Genomic DNA, 14,665 nt, shown 5'->3' on the forward strand with positions numbered 1-14,665 from the left:
TTTCTCTCAGAACTAATATATCGGCCTGCATGCTGTAGAAAAAGTGAGTTATGCCACTAGTTGAAAAATGTCAGGGTTATCTTTCAGAGTCTACGGACACCTACCACAGCTCTCGAAGGATGTTTAAAAGTGTTATTTGAGAAAACACGATGTGATCTTTCTTTTTGGTAGTTTTTCATCATTCGTTGTTCAGATTTTCTTATGCCATTCAAAAAGATTACCAACCTCAAAACAAATCCAAGACAATCACATCTTCACTTCCAATGTTTCTCTTACTTACAAAAATCATTCTATAGCTCTATGACTCTGTGACTCATAAATGTAATCAAAAGAACTCAAACTTGAATTTCCATTCGAATTCAAATACCAACCCTTCAATTATATACCTATGTGCATTTCAACTACTGATACACAACCTTCAACTATAAACTCCACAAACCCAACTTACATCTCTTCCTACCAACTTTAACGTGTTCAATAAATGTAACAAAAAGAAAGAAAAATTTTAAAGCATCAAACTCTCCATAAATCCAAGATGTTTTCAATTCGAAAATGGATCAAAACTTTCAAAAAAAACAATGCAACTGATTTTCTACTATTCTACAAAAAAACCCTTCTTTAATTCCACAACCAATCAAACCCATCCCAAAAAATCCATCTCACAAAAAAAACAATACAACTAAATCTAAACCACTTCATTTATTTACTTTTTTCATCTTTTTCATCTTCTTCTTTCACCTCAAACTTATTCGAATACATAGAAACCATCTTCCCATGTCCACTCTCTTTCCACTCCTTCAACTCCTCACCCTTTGTTTTCTTCACCTTCTTCGTTCCTTTCCCACCTCCACTTCCACTTCCCGATTTCTTTCTACTCTTACGTGTTTTAGTCGTAGGTATCTTACTAGACTCTTGTAAAGCAGCAATCAATTCAGATAACGGACGAGCTGGTCTAGCTTGTGCTCCTCCTACTGCTCCTGCTACTGCTCCTCCTTCATCCCTTAAGTCTCGTAATACTGCTCCTAAGGATTCACGTAATGCTTTGGTTAATTCTTCAAGTGTAGGTGGTGTTGCTCCTTCGCCTCCTGCAGGGTTTCCTCCTGGTAGAATGTTTCGATTCGGAGTTCTTCCTGGTTGACCGGTACTCCCAGTGGCTTGTCCAGCTACTCGCTCGCCTGTCGTATCACCACCAGTCGCAGTCCTAGGCCGTACCTGTGGTCCGTTCTCATCCATGTAGATTTGACCGGTATCGGTGTCGAAGAAAACTGTGATAGGATCCATGACCACAGCTCCAGGATCTTCCGTATCACTCTTGGCTTCAGTTGGCTTTGAATCGGATGAAGATTTAGCCGAGGAGTCAGCTGGAGTCTTAGGACCATTAGTGCCATCAAGTACGATTTGTTCGGAAGACGTCGGATCCGGTTGACTCTTATTTTCGTCTGACTCTGATGAACTAGACTCTTCGGCCGGTTGGGTCGACTGTTGAGGTTCAAGTAAAGCCGCCTGAGCAGAATGAAGAGCAGCTTCATCAATCGCCTTTTGATGTTTCTTTTCTTCAAGTTCTTGAGCCAAGGCAGCATCATGAGCCGCTTTCTTCTTAGCCTTTTCCGTCTCACTCGTTTTCCATTTCTCTAAATCTTCATCACTCAGAATCGGTCGACATTCAATCTTTCCACTATCATCTGAACCACCCAGACTGGCTTTCCGATCACCACCACCATCTAAAAACAGAGGCTCTGAACATAACCTAGGTGTATGGATCACCAAGAGATATTCGCACAAGGCAGTTTCTCTGAGTAATGCAATATGATCAGTACCCACTGTTGAACAATGAAATTGAACTTCTACTGCTCGTGGTTTGCCTGTCATATCACATATCGTACCTCCTTCCCAGCGTTGGACCAAGTACCGTTTCTGCTCAAGTTCATCCTCATCTCCATCCCCCTCTCCCGAAAGATCTTGACCAGCCGCCGCAGCCGCAATATCATCCGTCACCGTATCAGCCAAACCAGTGACCAAAGGAGTGTTGGAGAACCGATTCCGACCTAAGGAGGTTAACTCGCCTTGAGATGAAAGAGATGTAGGAGCTTGTAGAGTGCCTTCGACTTTAGCTTGATGATTTGGATGTTGTGGATGATTTACATGTAGTCCTAACACAAACACATCTTGGGTTGGATCTTCATGTGGATGATTATGACCAGGGATCATAACAGCATGAAATTGTCGAATTTCACCTTGTCCACTAAACCCCAACCCAACCAAACCGATTCGATAAGTTTTAAGCAAACCAAAGTTAAAAGAAGAAAAGGGTTGGATGATCAAACTCAACTAGCAAAAAGAATAAGTAAACCATCCTAGTCTTGTATAAATACAATGATCCTTCAAAGCCTCTAAAAGAACTAATCCATTCTTTAAACCTTCTTGTTCTGCTTTCGCTTTAGCTTGACGTTTGAGTTGATCATCTGCTTTAGATAATTCAGAAACAGGTTTTGGACGTTTGATGATCGGTTTGGAATCGGCTATTGGTGGGACTGCACAGAGAAATGCTTGACCGGTTGTTGTACGCATAAGTGTTTGACGATAAGCTATTGGAGTCTAAAATTGAATGAAAAACCAAAAATGAGTATGTGAATTAGAGTTAAGATTAAGAAATTGAACCCACTTTTGGAACTTCATCAGATCGGTCTGGAGTATCTAAAACAGTTAATCCATGAGTTGGATCTGGTTGATTTGATGTAGTAAGATTCGAAAGTAAATGAATAGCAGTCGAATTAACAATAGCTGAATTCCAATCTTGTAAGTTTACAGAGTATTTTGGATAAGCTAATAAGTCTTGTGGTGAATGAGATGAGAGTGATTGGATTGGTTGATGATAGATTGAGTGGATTAGGTAAAGTAATGGTAGTGAGTTTTTCATTGTTTTTGTTTGGTTGATGATGGGTTTTGGGTATTGATTGATTGATTTGTTTTAGTTTGAGAATAACATCTTTTGGTTTGAAGTTGATTAGTTGATGATTGATGATTGATGGTTGCAGAGAGTGATCAAGGGAATGGATGAGAATGAGTTATTATGAGGTGTAAATTGAGTTGATATGTAGTATGCTTATATGAAGTGATATCTTTCTAATCAGATTATTAAGATTTCTTTGTCATTCACATTTCTTTTTTTTTTGATTTTGATAACTTCAATCAGATAAGAATGACATCTACTAATCTTTTAAATCGACAAATCATTGGAAACTATAGAAGAAACAGAATCTCTCTAAACTCAATCATTCCTCATTCTGATCAAACCATACCAGAAACCAACGATCAATCAATCATTCCAACCTCTCCTAAACGAAAACTAAATTCACCAATCCAACCATCAAAACAAACCAGCACTACCAACCCAACTCAAACCGCAACAACCTCACATCAACCCACCAAAAGAACCAAACAATCATCAACCTCAAGACCATCAACCAACACCACATCTCTCATCAAACCCATCACCTCAAATGTAACTTTATCAGACTTAGGAGGCATCGATTCAACGGTCGAAAAGATTCTAGAATTAATCGCTCTTCCAATCTTACATCCTGAAATATTTGAATTTGCTGGTCTTAAACCGATCCGTGGGCTTTTGTTATGTGGTCCTCCAGGCTGTGGGAAAACTATGTTGGCAAGTGCGATTTCTAATCAACTGGGTATCACCCTTATAAACGTTTCGAGTACTAGTATCGTGAGTGGTATGAGTGGTGAGAGTGAGAAAGCTATTCGTGATATCTTTGATCAAGCTACAGTCAGTATGATTTTCATCTCTCTCTTTTTTTTTGTTATTTTTGTTGATGTGAGATTTATTGGTGGGTTTTGTAGAAACAAGCTCCTTGTCTTCTTTTTATAGATGAGATTGATGCGATCACTCCTAAAAGAGAAACTGCTCAAAGAGAAATGGAACGTAGGATAGTAGCTCAACTTTTGACTTGTTTAGATGGTCAGTCATTTATATCATCATGAACCTTTTAATCAATTTCTAAACATCGTGATACCATTTTTTGGTTTCTTTCGTAGATCTTTCATTAGAAAAAACAGATGGAAAACCTGTGATTGTGATTGGTGCAACTAATCGTCCGGATAGCCTGGATCCAGCTTTACGTCGTGGTGGTCGATTTGATCATGAGATCTTGATGGGTGTACCAGACGAACGTGCTCGTGAACAGTTAGTGTTATCATGATTCTTCTTCTTCTTCTCTAAACTGTAAGCGAGCCGCCAAAAAAAAAAAGCATCTCAAAGATCTTTCTGACTGAGATCACTTAATCTGATCGTCACACTGCTTTACAGAATCCTTCGAGTCTTATGTGAAAAGTTAAAATTAGTGGAAGCATTTGATTTTAAGAAACTTGCACGTGCTACGCCTGGATATGTTGGAGCTGATCTGACTGCTTTAACGGCTTCTGCTGGGGTGATAGCTATTAAACGAATCTTTGAAACTTCAATGGATACAGAAGACACAGTGATGATAGATGAACAAGAAGCTCTAGATGGAGATGTGATTCCTGAGACCGAAGGTATTCAGATCGAACCAACACCACAAAATCCAGCGCCATCTAGCTCATCAGATCCATTTGGAAACTTACCTGAAAACCTCTTATCATTACCTATCATCAATTTCCTAAGGAAAAACCCACAAAAACTTACACCCGATCAATTAGAACGAATCCGAATCAGTCAAACCGATTTCCATCAAGCCTTAAAAGACTTCCAACCTTCTTGTAAACGTGAAGGATTCTCTACTATACCTGATACTACTTGGTCTCAAATCGGTGCTATGAAATCAGTACGAGACGAATTGAATATTTCGATTATACAACCGATTAGGTTTCCTGAGATGTTTGAGAAATTAGGAATCGCTTCTTCTTTTGGGATCTTACTCTGGGGTCCTCCGGGTTGTGGTAAAACTTTATTGGCTAAAGCTGTGGCTAATGAAAGTCAAGCGAACTTTATTTCTGTCAAAGGTCCTGAACTCTTGAATAAGGTATTGTTCATTTCTATTTAGAAACATCTAGGCTCTTCAGTATATGTTCTCTGATCATCTTGGGTGGCTTCTTTAGTATGTGGGTGAAAGTGAAAAAGCAGTCCGTCAAGTTTTTGTTCGAGCAAGGGCGTCTGCTCCATGCATCATATTCTTTGATGAGCTGGATGCTTTGGTTCCTCGTCGCGATGACAGTCTGGTTCGTCTATACATACTTTTTTTGATTATTTTTGACAAACTCACTATCTGACCAATCGTTCTTGTCTTGTGGATGTTCTATAGTCAGAAAGTTCATCCAGAGTAGTCAACACACTCTTAACAGAGCTCGATGGTCTAGAATCCCGAAAACAAATCTTTGTGATCGGAGCAACTAACCGACCAGACGTCATGGATCCAGCGATGGTAAGACCAGGAAGATTAGACAAGATGATTTTTGTAGATTTACCAGACCCGATCGAAAGATGGGAAATCTTTAGTACTTTATCCCATCATTTAAGAATCCAAGAAATCGACCAAATCAAAGTCTTGGTCAAAGAAAAGTGTAATGGATATAGTGGAGCAGATGTAGGAGCATTAATTAGGGAAGCTTCTTTGATCGGATTAAGACAACGGATTAATTCAAATTCTAGTGTGTCTAATAATGATGATGATCAACCTATCATTCTTGGATTACAAGACTTTAATGAAGCATTGAAGAAAGTTAGAGCAAGTGTTTCGATTGGTCAACAGAAAAGGTATCGGGCTATGCATCAAAGGTTTAATGGAGTGCCTGCTGGGATTAAAGGACAAGATGAGGATCTTTCGACTGTTCAGTCTGTTTCTCATCAACCAAATCATGGGGTGGCTATGTGTTGAGAAATCATCATTCTTGTAGGCCTTTGAGTCTTACTCTAATTAATTAGATTAATGTAAAGGGGTTCTGACTCTTGGGTTTCTTTTTTGACGTCCTAGAAAATAGATTCATTTGGAGCATGTACTACATCACTTGTCGGATCAAGAACATTATACCAAACATGATGAATTGATCAATCCAAATACCAACTTAAGAACCGCCGCATTTTCATTTCCTTTTTGACGTTTTCTTGTTTTAATTTAAAAAAAGTATCATATACCTTACAAAACCTTTGATTGTTTCTGAAATCAATGATATATTTCAGTGGCCTGAGTGAGAGTCCAAAAAAGTGATCTTGAGCACGGCCATTAGAACGGACACAAAGTCAACTGATCATATAGGAGATGTGCTCACAACAAAAGCTTATTTAGTTAAATAGAGTTATATTTCCTATACTTTTTCAAGTATTTTTGATGATAGATACACACATACATGACTTTAAGCAACTTTATCTACAACAGATCTTGAGTTAAACTGATTCCCTATCGGGCGATCTGTTTTCAACATATATATACAAACCTCTACGATTTTTTTTCTTGATCCTAAAGAAAAGACCATTAAGCTTTGTGAGGGGAGGGTGAGATGCTAGGGATTAATTCTAACAAGCCTAAGGGCCAGGCTTATATATACAATCTCAAATATAAAGATACTCATACATACATACACTTTACATCAGTTTTATTTCGAGTGTTACATGGATGATTTTCTCTTTAGTTCATACGAAAAGAATACAATACAAAAAACTGAACGAGTCCATACAGTTACAATCTTGATCATTCAGTTTATAAACTAGAAATTCGTCCAGTCAGAAGCTGTGTAGCAAAACGTTCGAAAATGTTGTACAGAAGATACCTCGTATCTCGGTCAAGTTCTTACTTGAAGTTGATCCAGTACTTTACCAAAAAAAAAGCTCTTCATTATCATCCGAGCATTCTCATCATCTAAGTGAAACGTTCTTAAGTCGTTGTGCTTGTGATCCGTCTCTTCGAATACCTGTAGTAGTAGGACGTGGTGGTAAGCCTAGAAGAGTTAGAACCGGTCGTGCTACGGTTGGTAAGCTAATCGATAATTGTGCTAAGATTAAAGCTGGAATGTTTTGTCGTAAGAAATCATTTTCGGCCTGTAGACTAATGGGGATCCCGAAGATTATTGAAAACTTGCATCAGTGTTTTTTTGTATGATAACTTAAGGAGCTTTTAACTTTCTTACCTCTCGATCAGTACACACATTTGTTTGTTCTCTTCTGTTCGGATCACCAAGGTTTCTTCATTCTCTTTTGATTGTCTATCTTTACGTTCACGAAAATTACGTTGAGCTCTAAAAAAGAAAAACTCCAGAAGAAAAGAAGAAATAAGTTTTGAAGGAATTTGAAGAAAAAAGTCATGCAATCTAGTCAAAAAAAATCTCACGCTCGATTCTGAGCCTTTCTTTTCTCACTAGTCAGTTTCGTATTCGTATTCTGATTCTGATGATCATTTGGTACATTATCATCTTGACTCTGTGATTCAAAGAAATGATCTCCCGATTCTTCACTTCCACTCGTAGTAGCCGTGAATCCAGAATGACGTTTTTGATGTCTTTGAAGTGAATCAGATTGAGGTAAAGCTTGGGGTGGATGAATCGAATGGATCGAATCACAAGGTTGGAATCCTGGGTCTTGAAATCTAACTCTTTCATCAAATGAAAACCCACTGGAAAATGGATGACATGAAGTTGGAGAATTGAAATGGGTGGAGATGTGGGAGAGATCCATCGGATTGGTTCGGTTTGTAAACGTTTGGGCTGAAAAAAATCGTCATTGACAAAGTCAGTTTTTTTCATGTTAAGCTTTTATAATAAGGTATCAAAGGAACAATGAATCCTGCTTCACGATTGTTTGAGACATTTGAATTCATTAATGAGTCCATCTTCTTGAATCCACTTGATTGTTGGTTTTTAAGTTGAAGTCTGATAAGATAATCGAAATTGAAGTTTAATGATAAAAATCATTCATCAGTTTCTTGATCTTAACAAGATATCAAGTCTTGTATAGTTTAGTGATGTAGTTTGAGTTTACTTACTTCCTCTTCCTCCTCTATACCTCTCCCTTGACCAATCCTGGGTTGAGTTGTTGATCAGCTCTTTGAAGTCCAGTTCAAATTCCAATCGGTTTACTCGCGGCTCGGGTAAGACACCGTGCCTGGAAGCTCGGTACTCTCGGTCCGGGGTGAGAATTGAGTTTGTTGAAGTTGATGGCGATCATTATCTTTGAAAGTTATCAAAGTTTTATCATCGTCTTTTAAACTTATCTCTTCTCGAACACTCAACCTTACTGAATTACCGAATCAAGATCCTTCGATGAGTTTCAAATTCGGATCATCCGCTGGAGGAACAGGATCCAACTCTGGCGGTGGTGGCGGTCTTTATGCTGGAATCGCTCTAGGTGGTAAAAAGAACCCTGAAGAACCTACACCCACTTCACTCGATCCTCGACCTGAAGCATCAAATGCAGACAAAACAAAATCCGATATCAATCAAGAAGTAGTGGAAGCCACCAGAGAGGGAACTTCTGCCGAACCTGAAAAGTCAAAAGGTGAATCAAACTCTTAAAATCAATTCAGCATAATCTTTGATCTTGCTGGGAAACTCATCAAGGCCCTCCTCTTCCCTTGCTCGATATTGTGGCAATCCAAACTTTAGCCTCCTCGTGGTCCTCCTCACTTCGTTTCGCACCTGTGATCCGCAAGCCGGCCGTCAAATCTTCGACCTCTAAACCTTTTGCTGTTCCTTTTGCCAACCTCACGGGTTCGAAATCAACGAGCACCGCTTCTGCTTTTGCACCTGACGAAGATGAAGAACCAGCTACATCTAATCCCAACCCTCGTACAATGCATATTCCAGGAAGAGCAAAGGTAGCCTTAACAGCTGCGCCAGTGAATGCCGGTCCTTCTAAAGCTCCTAGTGTCTTTGCTCGTAAAGGTGGATTCTTAGCGGCTCATGCTCCAGAAAGGATTCCGGGTGGACCTTCTTTCAATCCAACCAATCCCGCCTCAACAGCTCCTTCACTCAAAGATAAGGTTGATTCTGGTATTCCTGGACTTCAACATAGTCTTCCGGCAATCTTGGCTCAGACCACTACATTAAAAGGCTTAGTTCCTACTCTTCCTGGATCAGCACCTAAATTCCTTAAGAGAAAGTTGGACCAACCACCCCCCTTAACGTTACCGGATGAAGAACTAGGTGGTGGTGGTGGTGGGGGAGACGTCAATGGGTTTGGTCAATCTGAAATTGGTCGTAAGATGGCACTCAGAGCGGCTCGCATGTCAAAAAAGGTATCATTCCACTAAACTCCATCAGTTTATTCAATTCGCATGACATCTAAAAATCTTTGTCCTTTTCGATTCGTAGAATAAGAAAAAAGGCAAAGCTCGTGAAGTCGATCCTGCCATTCTTTTCCTAGAAGATTATGATCCTGCTCGACCCAATGACTACGTATGCATCTATACGATCCAATTTACTCAAATAGCTTGATGATCAAGACCATGGGCTTATCCTCGACATTCTTCCATTTCATTCTCATACTCTGTCACCATCGCTCAGACTGAGTGGATGAACTTTACTAAACGTCGAAGAGAGCAAAGGAGAGAGGCCCTTCGCCTCGAACGTGAACATCAACGTCGTAAAGAGCGTGAAGAGCTGACTGAAAGCTCAGTTTATAGTTCTGATGATGACGCAAGCGTTAGCGATGATGCTCCGGCCCCAGCTAAGGGTCAGTAACACATTTTACAAAAACTTACAACTATAGTGTATTTTTATCTGATATCATTTTGGGCTTGTAGGAAAATTCTTTGCTCCGCCATCCGACTACAATGCCCCTCGACCCGATGATCCTGACGTAGCATCGACTGCTGGCTCAAGTATGGTTGAACCTCGTCGCCAGACAGGGGATGACGCATATGCTCGTCGAGTTGCTCTATCGCAGGGCGTACCTTATAGCCAGCCTTTACCATCATCTAATACTGCAGATGTCTCCGTATCTGGCACTGCACCTCCTTCAGACTCTGTACCCACCGGATTTCCGTCCGTTTCTATTGCAGAAGCGCAGGCACGAGCTAAAAGTATTGCCGAACGTCTTCAGCACCTTCGGGAAGAGGGTGAACAGGATCCTGCTGCCGCACCGACCGCAGGACCGGTTGTACCACCCCCCTTGAGACCGACAGCGACATTGGAAGAGGCGCAAGCCAAGGCTCGTTTGATTGCGGCAAAATTAGCGGCCTTGAGTGGTGGTGGTGGTCCGATTGCTACAACTGAAATGGCGGCTGCTGCTCCTCAGCCGTCTGGGTCGAACGCAGAAGGCTCACAAGCTCCTAATGAGTCTGGTAACAAAGCGTCAGTAACAAATTATCATTGTATCATTTTCTCCATGTTGCGCTTTGCATCAATAATTCTCTCTTGACCCTCCACGTGGCTCAAATTAAGATACTCTTTGTTTATCTAGACCTGGCCAGCCAGACTTTGCGCGCCGGTTGATGGACAAGTATGGTTGGAAAGAAGGACAAGGTCTTGGTGCGTCCGAGTCAGGTCGGACAAGTATCCTGACCGTTGCAGCCGCTCCTGCGCACTCTGGTAAGAAGAATAAGCACACATCTGAGATCGGGCCTGGACCTGTTCCTACGATTGGAAAGGGTAGAGGTGTGGTGATTGATGAGGCGAAGGCTCAAAGGGATCGAGAAGAAAAGGAACGATATGGTGAACCGACTCGAGTGGTTTATCTTACTAATGTGGTGGCGGTAGATGAAGTGGATGATGAACTTTCACATGAAATCGGTCTGTTAGAATTTCTTAAGCCTTGTGAACCTCTTACTCGACCAGACCTTGTGTCCTTCCCTACCTTATCCTTCTTGATGTGATCTTCCAGAACTCTGTTTTTTTTTTCTTTTTTGGATATTGAAGACTAACTCTTTTACTTACTCTGTATGTTTTTCGAAAATCTATAGCCGAGGAAGCTGGAAAACATGGGATTGTTGAACGTTGTTTTGTTAGAATTGTTCAAAAACCTTTGGATGATCCATCTGAAGCCGTTAGAGTCTTTATTATCTTTTCGGGTTTGGTGGGAGCTTGGAAAGCTGTGAAGACATTTGATGGAAGGTTTTTTGGTGGTCGTACAATTCGAGCTAGGTCAGTTTTGTTTACTTTACTCAAGGATACCGCATTTGATTAAAGTGTTCTTTACGTCACTTCTGTGATCTTGTAAAAGATTTTTTTCCGAAAATAAACTTACTTTGGGCGAATGGGATTCCTGATTGAACAAAACTCGCCTCAAGTATGATGAAGTGATGTGATTCGATTTGATATCTTTTGGTTTTTTGGTCTATGTTGAATTTGTTTTTATGTTAGATGGGGCTGATGGCTGATGGCTGATCAGCATGAAGTGGTAGAAATGACTTTAGGAAGTGGTCAAGGATATTGGTATTTGATGTTTGAGGCATAATAAGTTTTAATTGCAATTATGTGTTGAAGTGAAAAGGTTGGAGAATGATTGTAAATGTGCTTTAAGTTCGACTAGACTTCTTAGATCTTTGAAAGATCAGAACCCATGGGGATTTGAATTAAGAATACAATGTTATGTTTTTTCTAATGCTCTTTAGCTTCTTTCTCGGCCAAAGCAATAATGATCACAATGAGATTCTCAAAAACAGTCTACAATCTCCACAAAAGAACCTTGGCCTTCCACAATCAATATGAACTGTTCAAGCAACCTTTTCAAAGAAGTGCCCGCTTGACAAGGTAATTAAATAGATCTTCAAACAGATTAGATCTTTGTAGTCTTGAGAGCTTGGGTTTATACTCAATGCCTTGCCAAACCTTGTTGCGCAGAACTAAGGGAAAAGTTGTAAACATTTGACACTTCACAGGTATGTTGAAGGCTTGAAATGAGATAAAAGCAAAGATTTATGAGGAAGGTTAGTTGTACAATCACTCAACAAGTCATCAGAAATAAACACATTGAATTGAGAAAGAAAAGTTGCCTTGGAGGATTTTTTTGTGAAACAATGATTGTGGAGTAGCTGCTTTGATGGTGTTTCATTTGTGAAGCAAAATGGATCATATCCACAGGGGGGGGAATATGAGCTCACATTGATGTGAGCAGAGTAAGTTTGGTGGTTTCTCCAAGCTATCTTCCAGTTTGTTTCCAGATTTCCGCTAAAGCGGATGAAGAATATCCAAGCTGGCTTTGGAGTTTGATTGAACCTGATGGGTGCTGGGAAATCTGATCTGATGAACCTCTCAGATCTATTAGACGTGAACTCAATAGAGAAAATCAAAATAAGATTAGGTAAAGTTTTTCTGAACTTCTTTCTCTTTTTGATCTCGTTCATGTCAGCGTAAATTTCAATTTGGATCTGTGCTATCTGTGCCTCCTCGCTTTCAAACTTTACGACATCCTCATCATTTCTGGTCCCTTGGCCCATTGTCTGTTGTTTTGAATGCACCAACAGAGTCTCGATTGCGCCTTCTCAACACGTAAACTCAGGTGATACGCTCGTCTTGATTGAATCGTCACGTTCTCGATACCAAAGCTTTGGTAGGATCGATCTTCGAGAGACGATCTATAGCTCATTACATATAGCTTCTCAGCTCTCAGCTCTCTCCTCTACTTTGATTGCCTTGAAGATACGGCCAGCATTTGCTCGTGTACCAAGATGACATCCTCTTGTTGCACAGCTCAGCTTGCGCTCTGGCGCGAGATCGTCTCTAAATGTCACCAGGAGACGAAGCCAGTGAACCAGCATCTCGATTTTATTCGCAAGCGTTTCGATGAACTTGACTCGGAAGGTTTCATTTGGTCCAAACAATCAATCCTTGGGATCTTTCTTCAACTCGGTCTATCAGAAAGCCCTATTGATTCTTCCGCATCTGTTAACCAAACAACCGAATCTCACGTTCGCCCAACGGTTAAAATTCCATTTGACGGAGTTGAAGAAGATACTGGAGACAAGGGATTACGAAACACATCGCATGCTGTAGGTCTCATGGACCTACCGATTGAAGTCTTTAACAACATACTCGAAAAGCTTGATTGCCTGGCTGAGTCCGAAAAACAGCAAATAACATTCAAAAAGCAATCAGCCCTCGTGATGATCACTGCCATTCCAAGTGTCCGGGAGCCCTATAAGACCTACTTGCACCGAAATTCACCAATCTTGAATCTTACTCAAACCTTTTCGCTGACTTCGCGCGAGATATACAGACGTTGTGAACCATGGCTATGGCGAGTGAGTCATCTTCAGATCGACTGTTTAAGGGGGCAAAGATTTCTAATCATGTTCAAACACTTGTCATGCTCGTCAGAAACTGCAGTTCCCTTCTAGCCATCCAGCGCCAATAGATCTATGGACAGAAGATATTCTCCTCAAACGAGGTTCCCATGTCCGATCTTTAACACTTACTCTCTCCGAAAACTGCAAGAAACCTTTGGACGAATTTGCAGATTATGATCCGTTCTACGACAATCTGATCCCTATGTGCAAAGTTACCCCTCAGCCGATCTCACCAAAAAACATCCGAGACTTGATCATTCGGTGCCCAAACATTTCTACGCTGAATCTTTGTAATAAACATGAAGAAGACGATGAAGACGTGGGTAGAACCGATGCTTTCTTATCAGATCTAGTTCCACTCTTATCAAGTCTTAAACAACTTCAGCATTTGAAGCTGCACGATGAATATGGCAAAACAATTATGACAGACTTTCCGGCGAAAGTTGTTGGTAGTCTACCATTGCTCAAGTCGCTTATAATCCGTGCACGCACATCATCTGGAAATCAGCAAACAGTTGGTGATGCTTCCTTGGGATACAATCTATCCAAACTTAAATATCTATCACGACTGGAATTATGGGCCAATGAAGATATAGATGAAACATGGTGTCTCTATGATTGGCCAAGGACAATCACACATCTTAGACTTATCAGATGTCGTTCATTATCATTCAGTTCGGCACTTAGGGTCATTCGCCACATTTCACCTTACCTGACTACACTCGAGCTTGATTTCACCAACGATCAAGATGATGACGGCTTTGACATCGACCCTAACTGGGATCCTCAAAGCCATCCAGTGTTTCCATCTCTAACCTACCTGGACCTTTCGACTCATGAGCCTCGTTCTCTGCTCAGCTTCCAAGAATGTAAAACTTTACTTCATCTCAAATGGCACTTTAACACATTAGATCATATCAGGTCCCTGGATGGAATTCTAAGGAAAGCTACTTGGCCTTATCTCAAGGAATTGTCTATACGCTTTGGACCTGCTGCAAGGTCATCTGATGTTCAAAATCAAGAATGGGCCGATCAATTAGTCGCGATAGCAACTTTTTGCAAACAACACAATGTTAAATCGAAAATGTGCCGGCTCATAGATCGTTGATTTGGATGTTGGGAAATATTTGAGGTCTTATGGTAGAGTTTTGTATTTTCCAATCCCAGATTTATGATGTCCATCAGGAATTTCACATGGAATGACTTTTCCGATACTCAACTTGCCTTGTTTGTGTAAGTACTGTCAACCCCGAGTTAATGAACACATGTTAGATTGAACTTTGCTACTTAACCTTCTCCTTTCCATAACATATATGATAATTGTACTGTTCTTGATCACTGCTTCAAAATTGTATATAAAATCAATCTCTTCAGATTTCTTATGCACCAAAGACCAAGAAAGTGGGGCAGACTCCTGATATCTAATCATGTGCAACTTATCAACATTCAGGCAGGCT

The 14,665-nt window shown here is 40.5% G+C and overlaps 5 protein-coding genes across 5 annotated transcripts; 3 read left to right on the forward strand and 2 right to left on the reverse strand.

Annotated features, from left to right (window-relative positions):
• Nucleotides 1-323: 323 nt before the first annotated feature.
• MELLADRAFT_118146 (uncharacterized protein) lies at nucleotides 324-3,012 on the reverse strand (the record flags this gene model as incomplete). The annotated part of the gene is made up of 3 exons (XM_007416629.1): nucleotides 324-2,242; nucleotides 2,330-2,595; nucleotides 2,663-3,012. 3 exons carry the CDS (start codon nucleotides 2,915-2,917, stop codon nucleotides 700-702), a joined length of 2,064 nt encoding a protein of 687 aa, XP_007416691.1.
• Nucleotides 3,013-3,199: 187 nt separating this feature from the next.
• On the forward strand, nucleotides 3,200-6,174 carry MELLADRAFT_123607 (AAA ATPase; the record flags this gene model as incomplete). The annotated part of the gene is made up of 7 exons (XM_007416577.1): nucleotides 3,200-3,784; nucleotides 3,859-3,976; nucleotides 4,054-4,201; nucleotides 4,325-5,018; nucleotides 5,095-5,214; nucleotides 5,298-5,885; nucleotides 5,967-6,174. The coding sequence occupies 6 exons, from the start codon at nucleotides 3,200-3,202 to the stop codon at nucleotides 5,868-5,870; spliced, it is 2,238 nt and encodes a 745-aa protein (XP_007416639.1).
• Nucleotides 6,175-6,844: 670 nt separating this feature from the next.
• Nucleotides 6,845-7,660, reverse strand: MELLADRAFT_112159 (uncharacterized protein; the record flags this gene model as incomplete). The annotated part of the gene is made up of 3 exons (XM_007416628.1): nucleotides 6,845-7,034; nucleotides 7,117-7,224; nucleotides 7,317-7,660. The coding sequence occupies 3 exons, from the start codon at nucleotides 7,658-7,660 to the stop codon at nucleotides 6,845-6,847; spliced, it is 642 nt and encodes a 213-aa protein (XP_007416690.1).
• A 584-nt stretch (nucleotides 7,661-8,244) lies between these two features.
• Nucleotides 8,245-11,140, forward strand: MELLADRAFT_93872 (uncharacterized protein; the record flags this gene model as incomplete). Its single annotated transcript, XM_007416578.1, has 8 exons — nucleotides 8,245-8,479; nucleotides 8,542-9,218; nucleotides 9,295-9,378; nucleotides 9,487-9,655; nucleotides 9,726-10,275; nucleotides 10,385-10,792; nucleotides 10,840-11,064; nucleotides 11,110-11,140. The coding sequence occupies 8 exons, from the start codon at nucleotides 8,245-8,247 to the stop codon at nucleotides 11,138-11,140; spliced, it is 2,379 nt and encodes a 792-aa protein (XP_007416640.1).
• Nucleotides 11,141-12,303: 1,163 nt separating this feature from the next.
• MELLADRAFT_118148 (uncharacterized protein) lies at nucleotides 12,304-14,665 on the forward strand (the record flags this gene model as incomplete). The annotated part of the gene is made up of 2 exons (XM_007416579.1): nucleotides 12,304-13,163; nucleotides 13,240-14,665. The coding sequence occupies 2 exons, from the start codon at nucleotides 12,591-12,593 to the stop codon at nucleotides 14,314-14,316; spliced, it is 1,650 nt and encodes a 549-aa protein (XP_007416641.1).

This window comes from Melampsora larici-populina (genome assembly GCF_000204055.1).
Source record: "Melampsora larici-populina 98AG31 unplaced genomic scaffold MELLAscaffold_62, whole genome shotgun sequence".
NCBI classification, from domain to species: Eukaryota; Fungi; Basidiomycota; class Pucciniomycetes; order Pucciniales; family Melampsoraceae; genus Melampsora; species Melampsora laricis-populina.